This window comes from Salmo salar, chromosome ssa14 (genome assembly GCF_905237065.1).
Source record: "Salmo salar chromosome ssa14, Ssal_v3.1, whole genome shotgun sequence".
Classification (NCBI taxonomy): domain Eukaryota; kingdom Metazoa; phylum Chordata; class Actinopteri; order Salmoniformes; family Salmonidae; genus Salmo; species Salmo salar.
In genome coordinates this window covers 60,415,065-60,440,929 of record NC_059455.1, presented here as the reverse complement: position 1 = coordinate 60,440,929, position 25,865 = coordinate 60,415,065, and the positions used below count along the sequence as shown (strand labels likewise).

Below are 25,865 nucleotides of genomic sequence, written 5' to 3'. Positions count from 1 at the left end.
CACACACAGAGAGAACAGACACACACACACACACAGAGAACAAATACACACACACACACACACACACACACACACACACACACACACACAGAGAACAAATACACACACACACACAGAACAAATACACAGAGAGAGAGAACAAATACACACACGCACACAGAGAACGAACACACACACACAGAGGGCAAACTCACACACAGAGAACAGATACACACACACACACACACAGAGAGAAGAAAACACACACACACGGAGGACCTGATCCCTAGGACCATGCCTCAGGACTACCTGGTATGATGACTCCTTGCTGTCCCCAGTCCACCTGGCCGCTCCAGTTTCAACTGTTCTGCCTGCGGCTATGGAACCCTGACCTGTTCACCGGACGTGCTTGTTGCACCCTCGACAACTACTATGATTATTATTATTTGACCATGCTGGTCATTTATGAACATTTTAACATCTTGGCCATGTTCTGTTATAATATCCACCCGGCACAGCCAGAAGAGGACTGGCCACCCCTCATAGCCTGGTTCCTCTCTAGGTTTCTTCCTAGGTTTTGGCCTTTCAAGGGAGTTTTTCCTAGGGAGTTTTTCCTAGCCACCGTGCTTCTTTCACATGCATTGCTTGCTGTTTGGGGTTTTAGGCTGGGTTTCTGTACAGCACTTTGAGATATCAGCTGATGTACGAAGGGCTATATAAATACATTTGATTTGATTTGAAAACGGACACACACACAAAGAAAACGAACACACACAGAGAACACACACAGAGAGAGAGAGAACAAATACAAACACACACACACACACAGAGAGAACAAATACAAACACACACACACACACACACACACACACAGAGTACACACACACACACACACACAGAGAGAGAACAAATACAAACACACACACACACAGAGAACAAATACACACACACACACACACAGAGAGAACAAATACACAAACACCACACACACAGAGAGAACAAATACACATACACACACACACACACACAGAGAGAACAAATACACACACACACACACACAAAGAGAGAACAAATACACACACACACAGATAACAAACAAACACACAGAGATAACAAACACACACAGAGAGATAACAAACACACACACACAGAGATAACAAACACACACACACACAGATAACAAACACACACACACACAGAGATAACAAACACACACACAGAGATAACAAACACACACACACACACACACACACACACAGAGATACCACACACACACACACACACAGAGATAACACACACACAGAGATAACAAACACACACACACAGAGATGACAAACACGCACACACAGAGATGACAAACACACACACACAGAGATGACAAACACACACACAAACACACACACACAGAGATAACAAATACAAACACACACACACACACACACACACACACACACACAGAGAGAGAGAACAAATACACACACACACAGAGAACAAATACACACACACACACACACACACAGAGAATAAATACACACACACACACAGAGAGAGAATAAATACACACACACACACGAGAGATAATAAATACACACACACACACACACAGAGAGAACAAATACACACATACAGAGAGAGAACAAATACACACACACACAGAGAGAACAAATACACACACACACACACAGAGAGAGAGAACAAATACACACACACACACACACACACACACACACACACAGAGAGAACAAATACACACACACACACACACACAGAGAGAACAAATACACACACACACACACACAGAGAACAAATACACACACACACACAGAGAACAAATACACACACACACACACACAGAGAACAAATACACACACACACACACACACACAGAGAACAAATACACACACAGAGAACAAATACACACACACACACACACACACACACACACACAGAGAGAGAGAGAACAAATACACACACACACAGAGAGAACAAATACACACACACACACACAGAGAGAGAGAACAAATACACACACACACACACACAGAGAGAGAACAAATACACACACACAGAGAGAGAGAACAAATACACACACACAGAGAGAGAGAGAGAACAAATACACACACACAGAGAGAGAGAGAACAAATACACACACAGAGAGAGCGATCAATGGCAAGGGAGCCACCACAGGCTCAAGAGATGGAGGGGAAAAAAGAGCGAGAGAGAGAAAAGAGACAGTGAGAGAAGACAGTTTTTACTGTGTGTAAATTACAGTGTAGTAGTAGTACAGAATAATAATCAACATTCAGCCTTTGTTTGGGAGGTAAACGGCATGAGTGGGCCTTGTAATTGGTTTGTTTAATAACTGGCATTGCTCTTTTTCTCTGTCTCACACACACACACACACACACACACACATTTACTCGCGCATACACACATTCACACTCCCACAGAAACCTACTACACACACACACACACTCATTCAAATGCACAAACACATTCGCTCTCACACAGATTCACACAAACTAGGCAACACACCAAGCATGGTTGTATTCATACCCTGTCGTGTTTAATTTGGGTTTAGTAGGTTGTAGTAACCAGAGAAAAGAATAGAACTCCAAAGTCATTCTGAGGGCTTTTAAGAGACACGATAGACAGATTATGAGGTTTTACTTGTTTTTATTCAGCATTTAATATTCTAGCTCCTTAACAACTATAGTGAGGTCCATTGGGACAGTTACAAATTTGTCATTTTTGCTCTGTACCCCAGCACTTTGGATTTGAAATGATACAATGTCTGAGGTTAAAGTGCAGACTGTCAGCTTTATTTTTATTCATATCGGGTGAACTATTTGGAAATTACAATACTTTTTGTACATGCAGTGCTTTTGGAAAGTATTCAGACCCCTTGACTTTTTCCACATTTTGTTACGTTACAGCCTTATTCTAAAATTGATTAAATCAATGTTGTTCCTCTTTAATCTACACACAATACCCCATAATGAGGTTTTTAGAAATTTTAGCAAATATATTAAAAATAAAAAACAGGAACCTTATTTACATACAGTTGAAGTCGGACGTTTACATACACCTTAGCGAAATGCATTTAAACTCAGTTTTTCACAATTACTGACATTTACTACAAGTAAAAATTCCCTGTCTTAGGTCAGTTAGAATCACCACTTTATTTTAAGAATGTGAAATGTCAGAATAATAGTAGAGAGAATGATTTATTTCAGCTTTTATTTCTTTCATCACATTCCCAGTGGGTCAGTAGTTTACATACACTCAATTAGTATTTTGTAGCATTGCCTTTAAATTGTTTAACTTGGGTCAAACATTTCAGGTAGCCTTCCACAAGCTTCCTACAATGAGTTGGGTGAATTTTGGCCCATTCCTCCTGACAGAGCTGGTGTAACTGAGTCAGGTTTGTAGGCCTCCTTGCTCGCACACGCTTTTTCTATAGGAATGAGGTCAGGGCTTTGTGATGGCCACTCCAATACCTTGACTTTGTTGTCCTTAAGCCATTTTTCCACAACTATGGAAGTTGGCTTGGTGTCATTGTCCATTTGGAAGACCCATTTGCGACCAAGCTTTAACATCCTGACTGATGTCTTGAGACGTTGCTTCAATATATCAACATAATTTTCCTCCCTCATGATGCCATGTATTTTGTGAAGTGCACCAGTCCCTCCTGCAGCAAAGCACCCCCACAACATGAAGCCGCCACCCCCATGCTTCACGGTTGGGATGGCGTTCTTCGGCTTGCAAGCATCCCCCTTTTCCTCCAAACATAACGATGGTCATTATGGCCAAACAGTTCTATAATCAGACCAGAGGACATTTCTCCAAAGAGTACGATCTTTGTCCCCAAACTGTAGTCTGGCTTCTTTATGGCTGTTTTGGAGCAGTGGCTTCTTCCTTGCCATGATGTCAAGCAAAGAGGCGCTGAGTTTGAAGGTAGGCCTTGAAATACATCCACAGGTACACCTCCAATTGACTCAGACTAATTGACATCATTTATGGTTGAAAAACAAGTTTTAATAACTCCAAACTAATTGTATGTAAACTTCCGACTTCAACTGTATATAGACACAGAATTGGCACAATCCACATACAGTATGTACATTAAAGGTTTTCATCAAGGATCTCTCTGTACTTTGCTCTGCAAATCTTTTCCTCAATCCGGACTAGTCTCCCTGCCACTGAAAAACATCCCCACAGCATGATGCTGCCAACCCCCCCCCACCGGCACCGTGGCCCTCACCAACCGGCACTCTGCCATATTCACCCACGGACTATGCACCCAGCACTTTCATCCTACAACTGCACATTGCTCTTTTCATTGCCTATTTCCCCTAGTACACATCATCCTGTAAAATATATTTTTTACTTATGTTTCATTCTTTTTATCTTTTGTGCATACGTTTTAATGTAGCTTAGCGTTCATAGTGTACATACTGTATGTGGATTGCGTCGATTATGTGTCTACATACAGTTGAAGTCAGAAGTTTACATACAATTAGGTTGGAGTCATTAACTCGTTTTTCAACCACTCCACAAATTTCTTGATAACAAACTATAGTTTTGGCAAGTCGGTTAGGACATCTACTTTGTTCATGAAACAAGTAATTTTTCCAACAATTGTTTACAGACAGATTATTTCACTTATAATTCACTGTATCATAATTCCAGTGGGTCAGAAGTTTACATACACTAGGTTGACTGTGCCTTTTAAACAGCTTGGAAAATTCCAGAAAATTATGTCATGGCTTTAGAAGCTTCTGATAGGCTAATTAACATCATTTGAGTCAATTGGAGGTTTACCTGTGGATGTATTTCAAGGCCTACCTTCAAACTCAGTGCCTCTTTGCTTGACATCATGGGAAAATCTAAAGAAATCAGCAAAGACCTCAGAAAAAAAATTGTAGACCTCCACAAGTCTGGTTCATCCTTGGGAGCAATTTCCAAATGCCTGAAGGTACCACGTTCATCTGTACAAACAATAGTACGCAAGTATAAACACCATGGGACCACGCAGCCGTCATACCGCTCAGGAAGGAGACACGTTCTGTCTCCTAGAGATGAACGTACTTTGGTGCAAAAAGTGCAAATCAATCCTAGAACAACAGCAAAGGACCTTGTGAAGATGCTGGAGGAAACAGGTACAAAAGTATCTTTTTCCACAGTAAAATTAGTCCTATATCGACATAACCTGAAAGGCCGCTCAGCAAGGAAGAAGCCACTGCTCCAAAACCGCCATAAAGAAACCAGACTACAGTTTGGGGACAAAGATCGTACTCTTTGGAGAAATGTCCTCTGGTCTGATTATAGAACTGTTTGGCCATAATGACCATTGTTATGTTTGGAGGAAAAGGGGGATGCTTGCAGGCCGAAGAACACCATCCCAACCGTGATGCATGGGGGTGGCAGCATCATGTTGTGGGGGTGCTTTGCTGCAGGAGGGACTAGTGCGCTTCACAAAATAGATGGCATCATGAGGGAGGAAAATTATGTGGATATATTGAAGCAACGTCTCAAGACATCAGTCAGGATGTTAAAGCTTGGTCGCAAATGGGTCTTCCAAATGGACAATGACCCCAAGCATACTTCCAAAGTTGTGATAAAATGGCTTAAGGACAAAGTCAAGGTATTGGAGTGGCCATCACAAAGCCCTGACCTCATTCCTATAGAATTTTGTGGACAGAACTGAAAAAGCGTGTGAGAGCAAGAAGGCCTACAAACCTGACTCAGTTACACCAGTTCTGTGGGGAGGAATGGGCCAAAATTCACCCAATTTATTGTGGGAAGCTTGTGGAAGGCTACCCAAAACGTTTGACCCAAGTTAAACAATTTAAAGGCAATGCTACCAAATACTAATTGAGTGTATGTAAACTTCTCACCCACTGGGAATGTGATGAAAGAAATAAAAGCTGAAATAAATCATTCTCTCTACTATTATTCTGACATTTCACATTCATAATTTTTACTCGGATTAAGTGTCAGGAATTGTGATTGTGTCAGGAACTGAGTTGAAATGTATTTGGCTGAGGTGTATGTAAACTTCAGACTATCTACCTCAAATGCCTTATTATTATCTATCCTGATGCCTAGTCACTTTACCCTGCCTTCATGTACATATTTCCCTAAAATACCTTGTACCTCTGCACATTGATCTGGTACTCCCTGTATACATCTGCATTCTTGTGTATTTTATTTCTCGTGTTACAATTTATATATTTTTTACTTTGCATCGTTGGGAAGGGCTCGCAAGCAAGCTTTTCACGGTAGTCTACCCCTATTGTATTCGGTGCATGTGACAACTTTTTTAATTTATAGTGGTCTCTGACTTGCTCAAGCGGAACAAATTTAAATTGTGCCTTTTTTCAATGCTGATTTGAATGCCGTTGAGAGAACAAAAGTTAGGAATATTTTTGGGGGCGAATTTTGAAGTAATCATCGACTTTTTCAAAAGTATCTGTCATCTGGTTACAAAATTCTTGTTGGTAACATAACATGTAATTAACGTCACATGTAGTCTGTTACTCCCCAACCTTGCATGTAAAGACCTACACACTTGGTATTTATTTAGAGATCTGTGGTGTGTTCTAAAACGTTGAGTATGTCGTTTGATATACAGCCACAAAGCCTATGTGTGGTAAATATAGCATAAGCGCTTGCTTTCATTTCAATAAAAAAAAATGGTGGATTAATAACAGTGTGCCCGTCTTTCAGAGACTGATTCAGACTCATCAGAGAGACTTGGCATGTGTCACCCGTACCGTGTCACACGTCGTAGCCGAGCTTTAAATGTCACTTATCTTCTCTCCCCTGAGCCGCCTGACGTGTGTGTGTGTGTGTGTGTGCTTTTTCTCTCGCTCGCTCTCACTCACTCTTTCTCTCACTCACTCACACACAGCTCTCTACATCCCTTTGTGTGCCTGGGAGCGCAGTGCTGCTCCACTGTGTTGATTCTCTGCTGCTACTGCCATTTTATAATTATGTCTCCCCTCTTTTTTTTCTCTCTCTTTTATCCTCTCTCTCTTTATCTCTTTCTTTCTCCTCCTATTTTGTTAATTCCCCCTGATCCATTTTTCTACCTCCCCTTGCCCAACACTTGTAATCACTCTTTCTTTTTTTTTCTCTCTCTCTACTTCATTTCCTCCTTAATTTCTCTGTACATTTTTGCTCCTATTTTTGCTTCCTTTTTGTCTGTTTATCCATTTCTCACTTCCGCCCTCTTCTAATCATCTCTTCTTCTCCTCTCTCTTTCGCTCTTTCTTTCTCTTCCTCTCGGTCTCTTCCTCCCTCTCTGTCTCTCCTTCTCTGCAGCCTCTCTGGAGTGTTCACCGTAGCCCGGGCGCTCTAGGAAACCAGCTGCCAACAGGACCCGGTCTCCCTCCGATCCTGGGCTTCCTACATCTGACCCTTGACCTCCTCCCACCACCAGTCAAAGCCGTCTTAACCCCAACCTCATACCTAACTCCAATCTTAATCCTAACCTTGATTTTTAACCCCGTGCATAATCTCAAACCTTCAAACAAGTCAAGTCATTGACCTGTCCAGTGACTTATCACAGACAGACATTCATTTTCTTGCCTTTAACCAAGCGTTTCCACTACATTTGTCCCTATCCCATCCCAACTCTCTTACCCCTTCCGAATTACCACAACCCAACACCTGTCTCCCAGGACTCTATTCTGAGAACAAGCATCAAAAGCTGGACAATTTATCCATCCTCAACTGACGATCCCACTACAAGGACTGTGGAGAACGATGAGAAAACAAACACGTCAAAGATGGCGTCCACTTCCAAAAACCTTCTCACTGTATAGTAAATCCTCCAGCGTAGGACAGACATTAAATGTGAATTGTACCCCCCACGATACACCACTGAGCCGGTGTAACATTCTAGTGACTTCTAATGGTGACTTTAGAGACATTGGGTACACCAGCCTTTCTCTCTCTCTCTCTGTCCTCACTGACTATATCGCCAGAGCAGTGAGAGGGTGCTACATTTTGCATTCCCTTCCCCTCTCTGTCCCTCTCTTCCTGACTGTTGTCTGCATTGATTCTGTGCCCTGCCAGAGTTTGGGCTTGCCTGGTGAAAATGACATCTGTTGTCCTATCTGTCTGTCCTCACACCTTTCCCTCCTTCACTTTTGTGGGTCGCTTTCTCAGCGCGGTCAGCAAGCCTTCACTGTGAATAAGTCCAGGTGTGGCATGAAGAGGGAGAACCTGGCAAACCAAAAGGTACTAAATGTGATGGTGAAAAGATCTGGCAACCCATTAAGGATTAAATGTGATAGTGAAAAGACCTGACAACATAAATGGAACACGGTATGTTATTGCGAGGACCTGGCTAAAGTGCTTTTGAGCCAGGGAAACTGAAATGACTGATAACCTACATGGGACAATTGGTCGGTTGAGAGAGAATCTGGCAACCCAAAAGGGCTTTTGAGCCAGTGAAAATGAAATGACTGATAACCTACATGGGACAATTGGTAGGTTGAGAGAGACTTCAAGGCAAGTGCTTCTCTACTGATGAAGAAGAAAAAGATTCTCTCTATCTCACTGCTTGAGACTATTTTTAGATATGAGATGTATTGAAAATAGTGTAGAAAGGAAAATGTACCGTGGGCAAAAAAACAAATCATCCAATGTCTGTCAAGTCTCAGAGAGACGTGGTATTTATGAGAAACTAACTCTTTGCTGTAACTGTTAATGTGAAATGGCCATTCACTGGTGATATAAAGGCATTTTACCTGTCATGCCAACAAACCTGTTGCTTGGGCCATTGTGACCTATATGTGTGTTTTCATACCTTGTAGCCAGTAATGAACTTTAACTAAAGCCAGTATGCTGGAGTGATTCCTATTACCAATGTATCACTACCAGTGTAGCATGAACTATTGTCACCATCACAACAACCTCCTCCCTGTGAATATGAATAAATGGGGATCCAAAAAATTTAAATGGCCTCCAAGAAACAAAAGGGGTGGGATTCCAGCCCTGGAGAGCCTTTGATTTAGCTGAATTGAATTGCAACATTGGGTCTTGCATGTTACGAGCGTCCATTGTTTGGTTTGGAGCTTGCCTTATGCGCTCTAGTGGTTGGTTGGCCCAGTAGTAGCAGATTAGTATTGATTAAACCTTCAGGACTGTATTTCCCTCCAGGCCTGGAATAGCCCAATCCCTGACATTGGAGAGGTAAGGAATGCTGATACTTGGTCACATGGGATGAAGTTGTTCATATCACAATACAAGTGGCTATTTCATGCTTTGGTGGAGCTCTGGTGTCAGTGTCTCTCTCAGCCCTGCCTGACTGCTTCCAGTTGGGAAGGCTGGCGCTCTGATTTCACATCATCTGGATGTCAATAGCCAAACTGGGAGGAGCAGTCTACAGAGTTAACACAAGGCAGTGTTTTGTTGAATCCAGTATTGTTGAGAACCGTATTGAATTCAGTGTTTGGGTAAGGGAAAAATCCTCCTGGAACTGTAACATGTCAGGATGGAGCAGCCCCACCATAACTTGGCTGGTGGGGTGTTTTGGGGAAGGAAGTATGATTACTTTGTATGCAGTCGCCAACCATGTGACTTTCAAGGCATTTCGAACCTGGGTCGTGTTCATTAGGGAATACCGTAACAAAACGTTTTGCAACAGAAAACAAAAACGATCGTTTCTTATTGGACAAGTCCAGGTAGTCCCTCCCTGTTTGTCTGTTTTCTCCTGTTTGGTTCCTAATGAACACGACCCTGCCGGCTCTGCCAAGGTGCCCGAGGACTTGCCTGAACTGGCTCTTTCCACAATCTCCTGATTTTCTTTTTTTTAGGCATTTGGCATTTTTTCATTGGCACTTTACTAGTACACTCTTATTGCACAAGAAAAACATGCACGCAAATAGAAGCAGACATACAAGGAATTGTCACTACACATAGCCAGACATTACATTCACAGGTGTATATGCATCTATCACGTTCTCACTTATCATTATTCATGAGTCATTCAGTATTGCGGTAGCATCCACATTAATGTAGAAGTGTTTAGAAACATTCTATTCTTATTTACATTTTTATTTTATTTAACTAGGCAAGTCAGTTAAGAACAAATTCTTATTTACAATGACGGCCTACACCGGCCAAACCCGGACGACGTTGGGCCAATTGTGCGCCACCCTATGGGACTCCCAATCACGGCCGGTCGTGATACAGCCTGGATTCGAACCAGGGTGTCTGACGCCTCTAGCACTGAGATGCAGTGCCTTAGACCGCTGCGCCACTCAGGAGCCAATAAAAGTGACTCAAATAATGACATAATACATTATTTACCATTTATTTCTATCGGGCCGAAAATGATCTGAAATGCAACTACAACAAACAGTAAATGCATCCAACAAGTTTGTAGTCACAAGCTTGACGTAATCATTGTGTGCTAGAAATATGGGACCAAATACTAAACTTTAATACACATTTAAATTAATTTGTCCCAATACCTTAGTCCCCCCATTTTAGGGGACCAATGAACAAAAAGTGCTGTAATTTCTAAACAGTTCACCCGATATGGATGAAAATACCCTCAAATTAAAGCAGACAGTCTGAACTTTAATCATTTTAAATCCACAACAAAATTGTCACTGTCCCAATACTTTTGGTGCTCACTGTATATGGAAAGATCTAGGCAATGGGGACTGTCTAATTGTTTTTTGTGTGTTTTTTTTACAATATTGCAGAGAATGAAGTTGGCTTAATTCTAAGTAACGTTGGGTTGCTTAGATTTCGATTTTGCTTTGGTGTGGATTGAGAACTATACGTTCATATCAGTTGTGTTCCTCCATTGTATTCACCGTTCCTTATTTCTATTGTGGATAGTTTCTGTGAACCAATGGAAAGGCTACAAAACAATGAGCAAACCAGCTTTGGACTTGGATTGTGATGATACCGATGAATGAATCCTGCACACAATGTTATTTATTTTATATTTTTATCAGGAATAATGTTTGACTAGACGTGTAGGAAATTGTTTGATCAAATATGCATAAAAGGAGAGTAGTTCTGCACCTTTGTATAGTTTTTCTTCCAATTTTGATCATGATTTAGTATCTGTAAAGAAAATGTATTGATCTAATGGGATTTTTAAAATACTGTTTTGTCTGCTTGGACTTGAAAGACAAATATGGTTGCAGGCAGTGGTGTTATTTTCATGAATCTATTTGTAATTTTGACGGTAGCTTTTTTTTTTATGTATTTGTTTTGAGAAGGCAACGACATTTTGAAAACGCATTTGCTGTTTTGCAAAAGGCCACATAGTTCTGCCTTGTGAACTCTGTTTTGAAAATCGACAACATTGTGCAAAAAAATCGCTCGTACGCGATTGAGAGAAACTGTAATGTATGATTTTTCTGCCATTTTTAAAGCATGTTTTTATTACTTTCCGGTGTTTTCCATATCAGACAGGCATGCAGACCAAGTCTTCAGCCCCCATACGCCCCCCCCATCTACATATAGGGTGCATAATCTTAGAAATAAATGAAATGTTGGTAACACTTTACTTCACACCTAGTGTCATAACACGTCATATGTCATAAGCTGACATTACTTGTCATAACCTGTTTATAATATGGTCATGACACTTTATATTTAGACCTGTTATGACATATATTGCATTATGTTATGGCTATTGTGACCCCTACATAAGAGTCACAGGAGGCTGGCGAGGGGAGAATGGCTCATAATAATGTCTGGAACAGAGCAAATGGAATGGCATCAAACACATAGAAACCATTTTATTTTTTTTATGTATTTGATACCATTCCACTAATCATGTTCCAGCTATTACCACGAGCCCGTCCTCCCCAATTAAGGTGCCACCAACCTCCTGTGATAAGAGTGTCAAAACCTACCACAGTAGTTATTTTATGGCAGGTTATGACACCTACATAAGTGTCAAAACGCACAAAACCTACCGAACAAGGCAAAACATTCCAGTACACCATAACCTACTTGTCAACAGTATGTTTATCATTTTTATTGACCATATTAAATTATCATTGTAATTGCGTACACATTGACGCCAGAAATGCACCTACCCCACGCTCTGTTGCTGATGACTGATGAATGCAGGAGCAGGACTGATATAAGGGCATGTACGTGATAGGCCTATCTTATGATGGTCACAATGCATCTTGGCAATGTCATAAAGTGTATTTTCTACAAGTTATCTAAAATATGAGGGGGAAAAAACATGACTGTAAATAATTCATAACAACAAAGGGTTTAAGAAACAAACTTTCTACCGAAAGGAAGCTTCTTGGCAGGGGAAAAACTCATTTGAATAAATGTGTGTTTTGACACTTATGTAGGTGTTATAACCAGCCATAAAATAACGCAATATATGTCACAGGTGTAAATACAGTATATGAGTCATGACAGGGTTATGAACATATTTCAGGTTATACATGTTAGCTGTTATGACATGGTTATGTGTAAAGTGTTGTCAAATATTAATATAATAAATAAATCAATTAACATTGGCTTTGTAGTCTTATTATTATTCTTTCTTTTTTTTTTTTTACAAACTGTTAGTTTAAAATATACTTGCTCATTGTATATTGAGTAATGTTATACTGCAGTGTACATTATTGAGCGTACCCCACTTACATATTTTTACATTTACCAAATGTTCTTTACACACATCTTCCCACACTGCTGAATAAAGCCTGAAGACTCAGATCCTGAAGATGAATGATGTATCAGTGGTACTGTGATACTATAGAATGTAAACCATCTCTCCTGGTTAACACTCTCCGGCCTCCCCACTACCTCTGGGTCCAGTTGGAGTGTAAATCACAGTAGGAAATGACAGAGCACCTCTGCGACACACACGCGCGCACACACACACACACACACACGGAGCGAGAAAGCAGCTCCACACACACGAACGCAGCTTCATACACACGCACACACACGCCGGTAGTGAAAGCAGCGCCGTGGAGCATGACGCCGGTGTCAATGCTAAAACACACTTACCCTGGGACATGCGGTGGAAAGGAAAGGGGGAGGAGTGAGAGATGAGAGAGAGGTGACAGTAAATCACTAGGGCACACAAGATATGCAGAAGACGCTCTCAGCACTTTAGGCTGTTTGGGTGAAATCTGCCCTATTTTGTCTTTCTCACATTCTCTCTTTTCCTGTCTCTCTTTCTAGCTCTCTGTCTTCAGCAATCCAATTCTAGCCATCACTTCTGCTGTCCCTCTACACATCTGAGTCGGTGTCCATCTTTCTCTCTGCCCTATGTTTATCTTTCTGTCTCCTTCTTCTTCGCCATTCTTCCCTTTGACTCTCTTGATCCCTGTTCTCTCGTTACTGTATCTTCTTTTTCCCCTCCAAGCTCTTTCTTTTGTCTGCCCTCTCTCTTTTTGTTCTGTCAGGTATATTGAACACACACAGACTGTCCCATGAATTAAACATGTTGGACCCTATACCGCTCAGCCCCTTTGGTGTGTCAATCTGAACGTTTTAACACGGGGGTGCTCTGGCCACAGTGGAGAGAGAGAGAAAGCGTGCGGTGTGTATGTTCGAGGAGTGTGTGCATCTGTGTCAGGGTGCGTGTTGGAGGAAGTCCGCAGTGTTCTGCCCCTCTTTTCTCTCTGACACACTGTATCTGATTCAGCAGAGAGGGCAGCATCTCTTTCTGTTTTATTGTTAGAGAGAACCGAGGGTTAAGCACAAGGATCACACTGCTTTATTAACATATGGTTTAACCGTTTGACTAAGCAGCACGGAGTGGAATGTGCTCTCTCGCTCTCATCTCTTATCTCGCTGAACTTCACAGTACATAATGTTTGTTTTTAGCCAATGTTTTTTTTCATGGCGTGTCGCAAGTAAGTATTTTTTCTTTCTCTTTCTTGTTGTACGTACTCAATTCTCCCCTCTCCGTAATTTGTTTTTGTTTTGAAATGTGGGGACTCATGTTCCTGCTCTCTTTCCCCTCCCTCCCTCCCTCTCTCTTTCTCTCGCTCTTGCACTATCCTCTTCCTCCCTCTGTCCACTATGAGGCTTTGGGTGTAAATGAGTTGAGAACTATCTATCCTGTCCATGGCTGCTAGTCTGTCTCAGTCCCATCAACACTCCAGGTGGTGTGTCTGATGGCCCACTTCAGCAGCCAAGGTTTAAGCCTCTTCCCCTTATCAGTTATTACAGCAGGATCTAGATCAAATTTGCACCCATCCACTCGTGCGCGCACACACACACACACACACACTTCACCTGGTTGAGCTCACTCTAAGCTACTTCTCATGTGTTGATCTCCTCCGCTCCTCTGCAGGGTCTATGTGTGCACTCCAGAGGAACCACAACAGTGCTCATGAATCATTACTGTCGGGCTTCTCCCTCTAGTCTCCCTCTCCCCTTATCACTCTGGCTCACTTCCCTGTGCCTATGTAATTATCAGTAACTTTTCTGATAGGAAGCCCTAGACTGACTTGTTGGATTCTGCACTGATGGATTCCGACAGTGTGGCCCCTGTTCGTCATCCGCGGGGAAGGTTTTTCCGGCTTCCAGTTGCAGCGGGCGTTCTGAAAGCCGAACGGTCGACGGGTGTAGCGGTAAAGCCCGGCGACATTTCCCTTTCCCAGTGTCTCTCGCAGCTGCATCCTGCCGCTGCTCGACATCAAGGGGAGAGTCGGGGTAATTACAGTCGCGTTTACGTTTATGTCACTGACTGGGGGGGGGGGAGCAGCATGATAAAGGCTGTGTTTGTGTTCATTTGATCCCGAGAGCAGGTATGTGTGAATGTTTGTAACCCGCACCACTGTGTTAATGTGCAGGAGCTCCACAGGTTGCCAGAAACAATAAGGCCCCCTACCAACAACACCCCCTACCTTCAATAGCTAGTGGAACAGGCCAAAGCAGGCACAGTAGGGAACTGGAACCTGGGGCCCTCCAGCCGGCAGGCGCCACTGAGGACGAAGGGGTGCTGTGAGCGTGCTCATTAAAAAGTCTGGCGCTCTGCCCTAATGATATCCGCTGGCGCTTTCTCCCCCCCATACCTCCCCCCTCCCTCAGTGAAGAAACCTGGGCCCGTCTGGTCTCGAAGTCTCTGTCACCGCCTCCTAATGAGGAGCAGAGCTCGGGACGACCGCCCCGGCTCTTTGTGGCACAAAATGGCCTCTCTCTTTCCCTCACACTTCCCACTGCTGGGTTGAGTTCAGGAAACTAGGGGACTGGTTATTATTAATTATTTACACCACAATGATGGGGAAGTTGGGAGATGAGATGATGTAACGTGTAGCCTTTGGTGGGAAATCCTCCATCCTCTCTCATTCAATTTCCGTGGGAAACTACAGGATCCAGATAGGCCAAAACATTGAGCTTTGATGGCACCTTTCATTCACCATGTAGGAGTCAAATATTAATTTAAACTGTTTGAGTCCCATTTTCCACCTGGATGAGTGTTATTTGATAACTTTGTATTTCCACATTAATCATTTAGCTTTGGTGTCCTGTTCCAGTGATAAAATTCCAGGAAACTCGTGTTAATTATTTGTCCTTCCAGGTTCTAGGCCAATAGAGGACACCAACAAAACTTCCCCTTGGGCGCTAAGCAACTGGGGAATATGAAACCATAATTGTATTGTTGTGCAACGTTTTGGTAATTTTGTACAATTGGGCAAGCTTGCTTTTCCATTAACCGTTGTGCAACCTTTCCAGTGTACCAATGATAAAAACATTGTGCAGTCAGGTTTTTCCAGTCATATTAGTGGTATGATGATGTCATAATACAGGAAATGGTGTGAATCCTCGCTTTCTCTTATACTGTAGTCCTACTACAGGGATCAGGTTAGTTACTAACACTTGTTTCTGTGTGTGTGTGTGTGTGTGTGTGTGTGTGTGTGTGTGTGTGTGTGTGTGTAAATGGCACCATTTTCTCACAGCCTCTGAACAATGGAGAGGGCACAGTATACTCTCTCTACAACTCCGATGACGTGCTATATTGCAGTGACGTGTCAATGTTTTATGTCAACGATCTGTTGTTGCCCTCTTGGGATGGGTAGTTTGTGACTATTGTGTATATCTCTATCAAATCAGCCATTTCTCCTAGTTCTTAAATTGTCTCCGGATTTAAGTTGTCACGAATGAAGGATTACATCACCTCCCCCAGCACAATTAATTGTGACCTCTCCCCGGCTTAAGACATTAGATTGAATAAGAGGATTGATTTATTGATCAAACTGGACCCGGGGATAAGGATTATGTTTCGGCTGTGTGAAGTTGTTGACACTCCTGTCGCCAGTGACCGCTCCAACATGTGACGCTTGGGCACGTGCCCATCGACTGTGTATCTGTGGGGAGGGGAGTTGTGGGGGTTAGTTGGGGGTTGGGGGCTCAGCCTGGCAGGCCAGCTGGCAGCATGCGCAGCCTCCGGCTCGGCTGGGTGCTGTGGGCATCCAGCTTGGCACACGGCGCACTGCGACAGCTGGGACCAGGGTGCCAACCAGGACAGCGGCACAGCTCTCTGCCATGCCAACTCAGAGAATCAGTGGGGAAGAGAGGCAGTGAAAGTTGACGAAAGCCAATAGTATGGCAGAAGAAGTGAAGTTGGGGTCAACGAGAGCCAATAGGAGAGCAGGAAAGGAAGTGTTTAATGATGGCCAATAGAAGAAGAGCAGAGGTACAGGTACAGTAGAAACTGTGGTTTCCCACTGTTTGAATATTCAGCTCCAATGACTGGCAGAAAGTGTTTAAAAAATAGAATTGACTAAGAAAGGATCTCCACACCATTTACTCTGTAGATCCCTACCTATTATTATAGCGTGTGATTCCTCCACACCCCCTCCTTATCAACTGAATGTTTTACATATTATTCACTGAACTGTGCACCATGAAAAATGCCACAAATTAGGGGCAAATCCTAACTCCCATTTAAATCAAATTACACTTACAGATGCAGATCTTAATTTGATCACTCTTGCACAGCAGGAAATTCTTGCACAGCAGGAAATTCAAACTTGTAGTGTATTCAACATTTAAAAAGGCTTCTAAATTTGTAATTTCCACTTAAAAATTGCAAACTTGATTTGTCCTAATGAAAAATGTATCAACATCTACAGAATATTTCAATTCATTATAATCCACATAATAATTTCCCATTTCCTGTTGCTGCAGGATTATTTTCTTGTTGTAGCAAACTGGCTCAAATTAGGATCCTACATCTGTAGTCATTCATTGATGTCAATGGGAGACTAAGAGAAAATTATACTTAAGTCAAAGTATGGATTTGCCCAATACTGCACTGAGATCAGTTTCTTTATTCTTTTACTTTTATAGACCTGGCCTGGATATGAGCAAATCTATCCATGAAAATTGGGTATCTACACTGTCACTGAGATATGTATCTCATAAAGTGGGTTGAATATCCCACCCAGCTAGCCAAGCTCACTGAAATATGCATTCCCTCTGATGTGCTTTGACAGCTCCAACTGCCTCAATATTAAACCCCTTTTGAATATGGAATGAAACGGCTAGGTCAGATAAACATCACAGTCAGCTCCCAGTGTGTGCTTCCCTCCCTCTCTGAAGCTGCAACAGTATTCAAGCATACACACTCACTGGTCAGTTTATTAGGTACAGTGCATTCGGAAAGTATTCAGACTCCTTGACTTTTTCACATTTTGTTACGTTACAGCCTTATTCTAAAATGTATTAAATACAAATCCTCAATCTACACACAATACCCCATAATGACAAAATGAAAACAGATTTTGACATTTGTGCACATTTTATTAAAAACAGATACCTTACTTATGTAAATATTCAGACCCTTTGCTATGAGATGCGAAGTTGAGCTCAGGGAGAGAAGGGCTTTGGTCAGGGAGGTGACCAAAAACCCAATGGTTACTCTAACAGAGTTCCTCTGTGTAGATGGGAGATTCCAGAAGGACAACCATCAATGCAGCATTCCACCAATCAGGTCTTTATGGCAGAGTGGCCAGACGCAAGCCACTCCTCAGTAAAAGGCACATGACAGCCCGCTTGGAGTTTGACAAAAGGCACCTAAAGGACTCTCAGACCATGAGAAACAAGATTCTCTGGTCTGATGAAACCAAAATGGAACTCTTTGGCCTGAATCCCAAGCGTCACGTCTGGAGGAAACCTGGCACCATCCCTACGGTGAAGCATGGTGGTGGCAGCATCATGCTGTGGGGATGTTTTTCAGCGGCAGGGACTGGGAGACTAGTCAGGATCGAGGGAAAGATGAACAGAGCAAAGTACAGAGAGATCCTTGATGAAAACCTACTCCAGAGTGCTCAGGACCTCAGACTGGGGCAAAGGTTCACCTTCCAACAGGACAACAACTCTAAGCACACAGCCAAGACAATGCAGGATTGGCTTCGGGACAAGTCTCTGAATGTCCTTGAGTGGCCCAGCCAGAGCCCAGACTTAAACCTGATTGAACATCTCATTGCCAGCAGCAAACCCCCCTGCATCCCACTACCGGCTTGATGCTGCTGTAAGTGGTGTTGGAGGGCAAGTAGGAGGCACTCTTTCCTCTGGTCTAAAAAAAAATTCCCGATGCCCCAGCGCAGTGATTGGGGACATTGACCTATGTAGGGTGCCCTCTTTCAGATGGGACGTTAAACGGGTGACCTGACTCTCTGTGGTCACTAAAGATCCCATGGCAACCCCAGTGTCCTGGATAAATTCCCAATCTGGCCCTCATACCATCATGGCCACCTAATCATCCCCAGCTTCCAATTGGGTCATTCATCCCCCTTCCTCTTCCCTGTAACTATTCCCCAGGATTTAAATGAGAATGTGTTCTGAGTCAACTTACCTGGTAAAGTAAGAGTTAAATAAATAAAATAATCTCTGGACAGACCTGAAAATAGCTGTGCAGTGACACGACCCATCCAACATGACAGAGCCTGAGAGGATCTGCAGAGAAGAATGGGAGAAACTCCCCAAATACAGGTGTGCCAAGCTTGTAGCGTCATACCCAAGATGACTCGAGGCTGTAATTACTGCCAAAGGTGCTTCAACAAAGTACTGAGTAAAGGGTCTGAATAGTTATGTATATGTGATATTTCAGTTTGGTATTTATAAGAAATTTGCAAAAATTTCTAAAACCTGTTTTTGCTTTGTCATTATGGGGTATTGTGTGTAGATTGATGAAAATATATATATATATATTAGAATAAGGCTGTAACTTAACAACGTGGAAAAAGTCAAGGGGTCTGACAACTTTCCAAATGCACTGTACACCCTGTTCATGAAATTGGATTGCTTCTTCAGACACGTGGCTTCTTCTATAAAGCAGGCAGACAGGCATCGAGGCATTCAGTTGCTCTTCGATTGAATGTTAAAATGGACAAAAGGAGTGACCTAATCGACTTTGAGCGAGGTATGATCGTCGGTGCCAGGCGCGCCGGATCCAGTATCTCAGAAACGTCCGCTCTCCTGGGATTTTCACGCTCGACAGTGTCTAGTGTATACCGAGAACGGTGCGACAAACAAAAAACATCCAGTCAGCGACAGTCCTGTGGGCGAAAACAGCTGGTTGATGAGAGAGGTCGAACGAAAATGGCACGAATCGTGCAAGCTGACAGGCAGGCCACAAACAGACAAATATCGGCGCAGTACAACAGTGTTGTGCAGAACGGCATCTCGGAACGCACAACTCGTTGGTCCTTGTCATGGATGGGCTATTGCAGCATACGACCACACCGGGTTCCACTCCTATCAACTAAAAACAAGAAGCGGCTCCAGTTGGCATGCGATCACCAACACTAGACAATTGAGGAGTGAAAAACATCACCTGAAACATGACAGAAGGTTCAGTTTACTTGAGTGGCCTGTGCAGTCCCCAGACCTCAACCCAAGAGCACCTTTTAGTATGAGATGGAATGGGCTGTAAGCAGCACAAATGTACCACTGTTGTCCAATCTGAAGCAACTGCGTGATGCCGTCACGTCAGCATGGACCAACATCCTTGTGGAACATTTCTGACCCCTTGTAGAATGCCCCGAATAATTCAGAATGTTATGGAGGCAAAGGCAGGTCCGACCGGGTACTAGATGGGTGTACCTAATATACTGTCCGGGTGGATATGGCATGGAATTCACACACACACACTCGCATAAAATCTCCATTCACACTTCAGCAGACATAAAACATGCCACAGACATACAGTTGAAGTCTGACGTTTACATACACTTAGCCAAATAAATTTAAACTCAGTTTTTCACAATTCCTGTCATTTAATCCTAGTAAAAAGTCCCTGTCTTAGGTCAGTTAGATCACCACTTTATTTTAAGAATGTGAAATGTCATAATAATAGTAGAGAGAAATATTTATTTCAGCTTTTATTTCTTTCATCACATTCCCAGTGGGTCAGAAGATTGCATACGCTCAATTAGTATTTGGTAGCACTGCCTTTAAATTGTTTGACTTGGGTCAAACATTTCGGATAACCTTCCACAAGCTTCCGACAATAAGTTTGGTGAATTTTGGCCCATTCCTCCTGACAGAGCTGGTGTAACTGAGTCAGGTTTGTAGGACTCCTTGTTCGCACACGCTTTTTCAGTTCTGCCCACAAATTTTCTATAGGATTGAGGTCAGGGCTATGTGATGGCCACTCCAATACCTTGACTTTGTTGTCCTTAAGCCATTTTGTCACAACTTTGGAAGTATACTTAGTCTCATTGTCCATTTGGAAGACCCATTTGCGACCAAGCTTTAACTTCCTGACTGATGTCTTGAGATGTTGCTTCAATATATCCACATAATTTTCCTCCCTCATGATGCCATCTATTTTGTGAAGTACACCAGTCCCTCCTGCAGCAAAGCACCCCCACAACATGATGCTGCCACCCCTGTGCTTCACGGTTGGGATGGTGTTCTTCGGCTTGCAAGCCTCCCCCTTTTTCCTCCAAACATAACAATGGTCATTATGGCCAAACAGTTCTATTTTTGTTTCATCCGACCAGAGGACATTTCTCCAAAAAGTACGATCTTTGTCCCCATGTGCAGTTGCAAACCGTAGTCTGGCTTTTTAATGGCAGCTTTGAGCAGTGGTTTCTTTCTTGCTGAGCTGCCTTTCAGGTTATGTCGATATAGGACTCGTTTAACTGTGGATATAGATACTTTTGTACCTGTTTCCTCCAGCATCTTCACAAAGTCCTTTGCTGTTGTTCTGGGATTGATTTGCACTTTTCGCACCAAAGTACGTTCATCACTAGGAGACAGAACGTGTCTCCTGCCTGAGCGGTATGACAGCTGCGTGGTCCCAAGGTGTTTATACTTGCGTACTATTGTTTGTACAGGTGCATGTGATACTTTCAGGCATTTGGAAATTGCTCCCAAGGATGAACCAGACTTGTGGAGGTCTACAATTTTTTTCTGAAGTCTTGCTGATTTCTTTTGATTTTCCCATGATGTCAAGCAAAGAGGCACTGAGTTTGAAGGAAGGCCTTGAAATACATCCACAGGTACACCTCCAATTGACTCAAATTATGTCAGTTAGCCTATCAGAAGCTTCTAAAGTCATGACATCATTTTCTGGAATTTTCCAAGCTGGTTAAAGGCACAGCCAACTTGGTGTATATAAACTTCTGACCCACTGGAATTGTGATACTGTGAATTATAAGTGAAATAATCTGTCTGTAAACAATTGTTGGAAAAATGTCTTGTCATGCACAAAGTAATGTCCTAACCAACTTGCCAAAACTATAGTTTGTTAACAAGAAATTTGTGGAGTGGTTGAAAAACTAGTTTTAATGACTCCAACCTAAGTAAATGTAAACTTCTGACTTCAACTGTACATATATACACACACACACACACACACACACACACACATCTGTCTGTGAATTCATTACAGATCTCTCATAATAAGCCTTTTCAATCCAGCGGACCCGGCGCTTATGATCTGGCACACAGGAGTGGCCACAGATTCTCAAAGCCTCTTTATCTTCCAACTGTGTGATGATGCATTGAGAAGGGAGCGGGATTCCAAGGAGTGGCGGAGAGGCGGGTGCATAAGGGGGGCGCGTCAGCCTCCTGTCATAATTTCCCACGCCTTCCCCCTTCCCCCCCTAACTACCTGGGATGGCAGCACTTTGTAAAGCCTGATTGTGATTAATTGCCTGCGTAACATTGCTGGAGCGGTCTAGTTCTTGCATGTGGGTCAGGTTGTACTTTGTGTTGACAACGAACCTTGACATACCCAAAATTAAAGCAAACATTTTGCTAGAACTTATATAAATGATTTATACTGAACAAAAATATAAACGCAACCTGTGAAGTGTTGGTCTCATGTTTCTTGAGCTGAAATAAAAGTGCCCAGAAATAGACACAAAAAGCTTATTTCTCTCGAATTCTGGACACAAATTTGTTTACATCCCTGTTAGTGAGCGTTCCTCGTTTGCCAAGATAATGCATCCAGCTGACAGGTGTGGCATATCAAGAAGCTGATTTAACAGCATAATCATTACACAGGTGCACCTTGTGCTGGGGACAATAAAAGGCACCACTAAAATGTGCAATTTTGTCACACAACACGATGCTACAGATGTCTGAAGTTTTGAGGGGGTGTGCAATTGGCATGCTGACTGCAGAAATGTCCACCAAAGCTGTTCCCAGAGAACTTAGTGTTAATTTCTCTACCATAAGCCGCCTCTAACTTTGTTTTAGAGAATTTGTAGGTACGTTCAACCGGCCTCACAACCGCAGACCACGTGTAACCATGCTATCCCAGGACCTCCACATCCAGCTTCTTCACCTGCGGGATCGTCTGGGACCAGCCACCCGGACAGCTGATGAAACTGTGGGTTTGAACAACCAAAGAATTTCTGAACAAACTGTCAGAAACCATCTCGGGGAAGCTCATCTGCGTGCTCGTCGTCCTCACCAGGGTCTTGACCTGAATGCAGTTCGGAGTCGTAACTGACTACAGTGGGCAAATACTCACCTTTGATGGCCACTGGGAAGCTGAAGAAGTATGCACCTCACGGATTAATCCATGCTTCAACTGTATTGGGCAGATGGCAGAACGCGTGTATGGCATCGTGTGGGCGAGCGGTTTGCTGATGTCAACGTTGTGAACAGAGAGTCCCATGGTGGCAGTGGGGTTATGGTGTGGGCAGGCATAAGCTACGGACAATGAACACAATTGCATTTTATCGATGGCAGTTTGAATGCACAGAGATACCGTGACAAGATCCTGAGGCCCATTGTTGTGCCATTCATCCGCTGCCATCACCTCATGTTTCAGCATGATAATGCACAGCCCCATGTCGCAAGGATCTGTACACAATTCCTGGAAGTTGAAAATTTTCCAGTTCTTCCATGGCCTGCATACTCACCAGACATGTCACCCGTTGAGCATGTTTGGGATGCTCTGGATCGACATGTATGACAGAGTGTCCCAGTTCCCGCCAATATCCAGCAACTTTATCAATATATACAATATCCAACAACATTCCACAGGCCACAATCAACAGCCTGATCAACTCTATGCGAAGGAGATGTCACGCTGCATGAGGCAAATGGTGGTTACACCAGATACTGACTGGTTTTCTGATCCAAGCCCCTACCTTTTTTTTATACAAATTATCTGTGACCAACAGATGCATATCTGTATTCCCAGGCATGTTAAATCCATAGATGAGGGCATAATTTATTTATTTCAATTGACTGTGGTTCTGTTAGCAGTGCTTTGAATATATTCAGTTTAATGCTAGTTTCCACTACTGTATGTGTAACAGTATCAACCCCAGGTGGTCTGTGCATTCAAACCCACATTATCCCTCTGAGCTAAACCCAAGTCATTATCTCTTGGCGCCAAAACAAGCCTTCAGGTCTCAGTCATGGTTACTCATCACGCAAGTTTAGTTCACTGAACCACCTTCGCTACACATGATAAACCCACATACCCCCATCCACTCCCTAAAAATAGTATTTTTTCATACATAGTCTACTCGCAGATACAGATACAGCCCCAGACTGTCTTGCGACACACTAACCCTCATTTCTCTGTTCACCTGGAGGCTCTATTTTACCTTATGCAGTTTTACAGTATCCTCTCTCTCAGCAGAGAAAGAATTTGTTCCACATTTTATACTCTTGAGTCCTCTAGGTTTTTAGCTATTACAGTGAATGGAATGTCTGATAGTGATACTCTCCAAGCTGAGAGAGAGGGAGAGAGAGAGAGATTTCAGCTGCCTGAATTGGCACCTTTAAATACAGTAGACAGCCATGAAATAATCTTAAAGACAGATGAGAGGGAGAGAGAAATAGAGCAAGGCAGAGACACAAGGAAAGAAACAGAGTACAGAGAGAAACAAACATGTGGAGAACCCCTTTCCAGGAGCCGGTCTTGACACTTGAACTATACTGAACAAAAATATAAATGCAACATGCAACAATTTTAAAGATGTTACAGTTCATATAAGGAAATGAGTCAATTGAAATAAATTAATTAGACCCTAATCTATGGATTTCACATGACTGGGCAAGGGCACAGCCATGGGTGGGCCTGGGAGGGCATAGGCCCACCCACTTGTGTGCCAGGCCAACCCACTGGGAGCGAGACCCAGCCAATCAGAAGGAGTTTTTCCCCACAAAAGGGATTTATTACAGACAGAAATAATCCTCAGCACCCCCTCAGACGATCCCGCAGGTGAAGAAGCCGGATGTGAAGGTCCTGGGCTGGTGTGATTACACGTGGTCTGTGGTTGTGAGGCTAGTTGGACTTACTGACAAATTCCCTAAAACGACGTTGGAGGTGGCTTATGGTAGAGAAATTAACATTCAATTATCTGGCAACAGCTCTGGTGGTCATTCCTGCAGTCAGCATGCCAACTGCACACTCTCTCAACTTGAGACATTTGTGGTATTGTGTTGGGTGACAAAACTTCACATTTTAGAGTGGTCTTTTATTGTCCCCAGAACAAGGTGCACCTGTGTAATGATCATGCTGTTTAATCAGTTTCTTGATATGCCACACCTGTCAGGTGGATGGATAATCTTGGTAAAGGAGAAATGATTGTTACATCCCTGTTAAACGAGTATATGTGATCAATTTGAGAGAAATAAGCTTTTTTTCTGCAATGTTTTATTTCAGCTCATGAAACATGGGACCAACACTTTACATGTTGCGTTTATATTTTTGTCCAGTATATATTTATCCAAAAATGGCAGAATGTTGAACTGTGTCTTCTCCAGCTTCAAACCAGCTATCTGTATGTACTCTGCATGTAGTGGCGGCTGTAACAAACCTGCCAAACCCTGCCTCAACACACTGTGGCCCTATATTACCACAATCTCCAAGGCCCGCTGGTTCTCTCATGTCTCGCCATTCTCCACCTGGGTAGCCTCCTCTGTTTACACCCAAGCCCGTCCTGTCCGGTGCTGGTTGAGGCCTGACTTACAGGAGATAAATCTTCGTCTTCTGTGTGCCATGTGCGCCACTGGAGCGATGCTCTCCTTTCCTCTCTCCTTCTGGGCTGTTGACACAAGGCAAAGCCAAAAGTTCAGGTTTAGAAATTCTCCAATTTCCAGGGTTTAGTGTGGATCTAGGAGAGGTGATTTATGACAAAGACCGCCCTCTGATAGAGGGGTGGAAGAAACAGCTGGTGATCGGGATACTTGTTTGCAAACTGCTCATTTTAGGGCCTTTTCATGAGAGATTAGTAGCGTGAGAGAGTGAGTTCGGGTCTTTCCTGTGTTTTTTTTGTGTGTAAATACTGTGTTAGTGTAATGACACACATCTGCAGCTGTGTTACTAATGATGGACAGCCTGACTGATCTTCGTCAACGAAAGGGTTTTTTGTGTGCGTGTGTGTGCGTGAATGTGTACTTGGTTATGCGTGTGTGTGCTTTCGTGTGTGAAA

General features: G+C 43.0%; 1 protein-coding gene across 1 annotated transcript in view; it reads left to right on the top strand.

Moving 5' to 3' along the window:
- Positions 1 to 12,506, top strand: part of LOC106570049 (sterile alpha motif domain-containing protein 12) — a 186,300-nt gene extending 173,794 nt beyond the window's left edge. The window contains exon 5 of the mRNA XM_014141980.2: positions 7,309 to 12,506. Within this exon, the coding sequence (XP_013997455.1) occupies positions 7,309 to 7,331 (23 nt within the window). The 3' untranslated portion in view covers positions 7,332 to 12,506. The remainder of the gene's footprint in view (positions 1 to 7,308) is intronic.
- Positions 12,507 to 25,865: the final 13,359 nt, after the last annotated feature.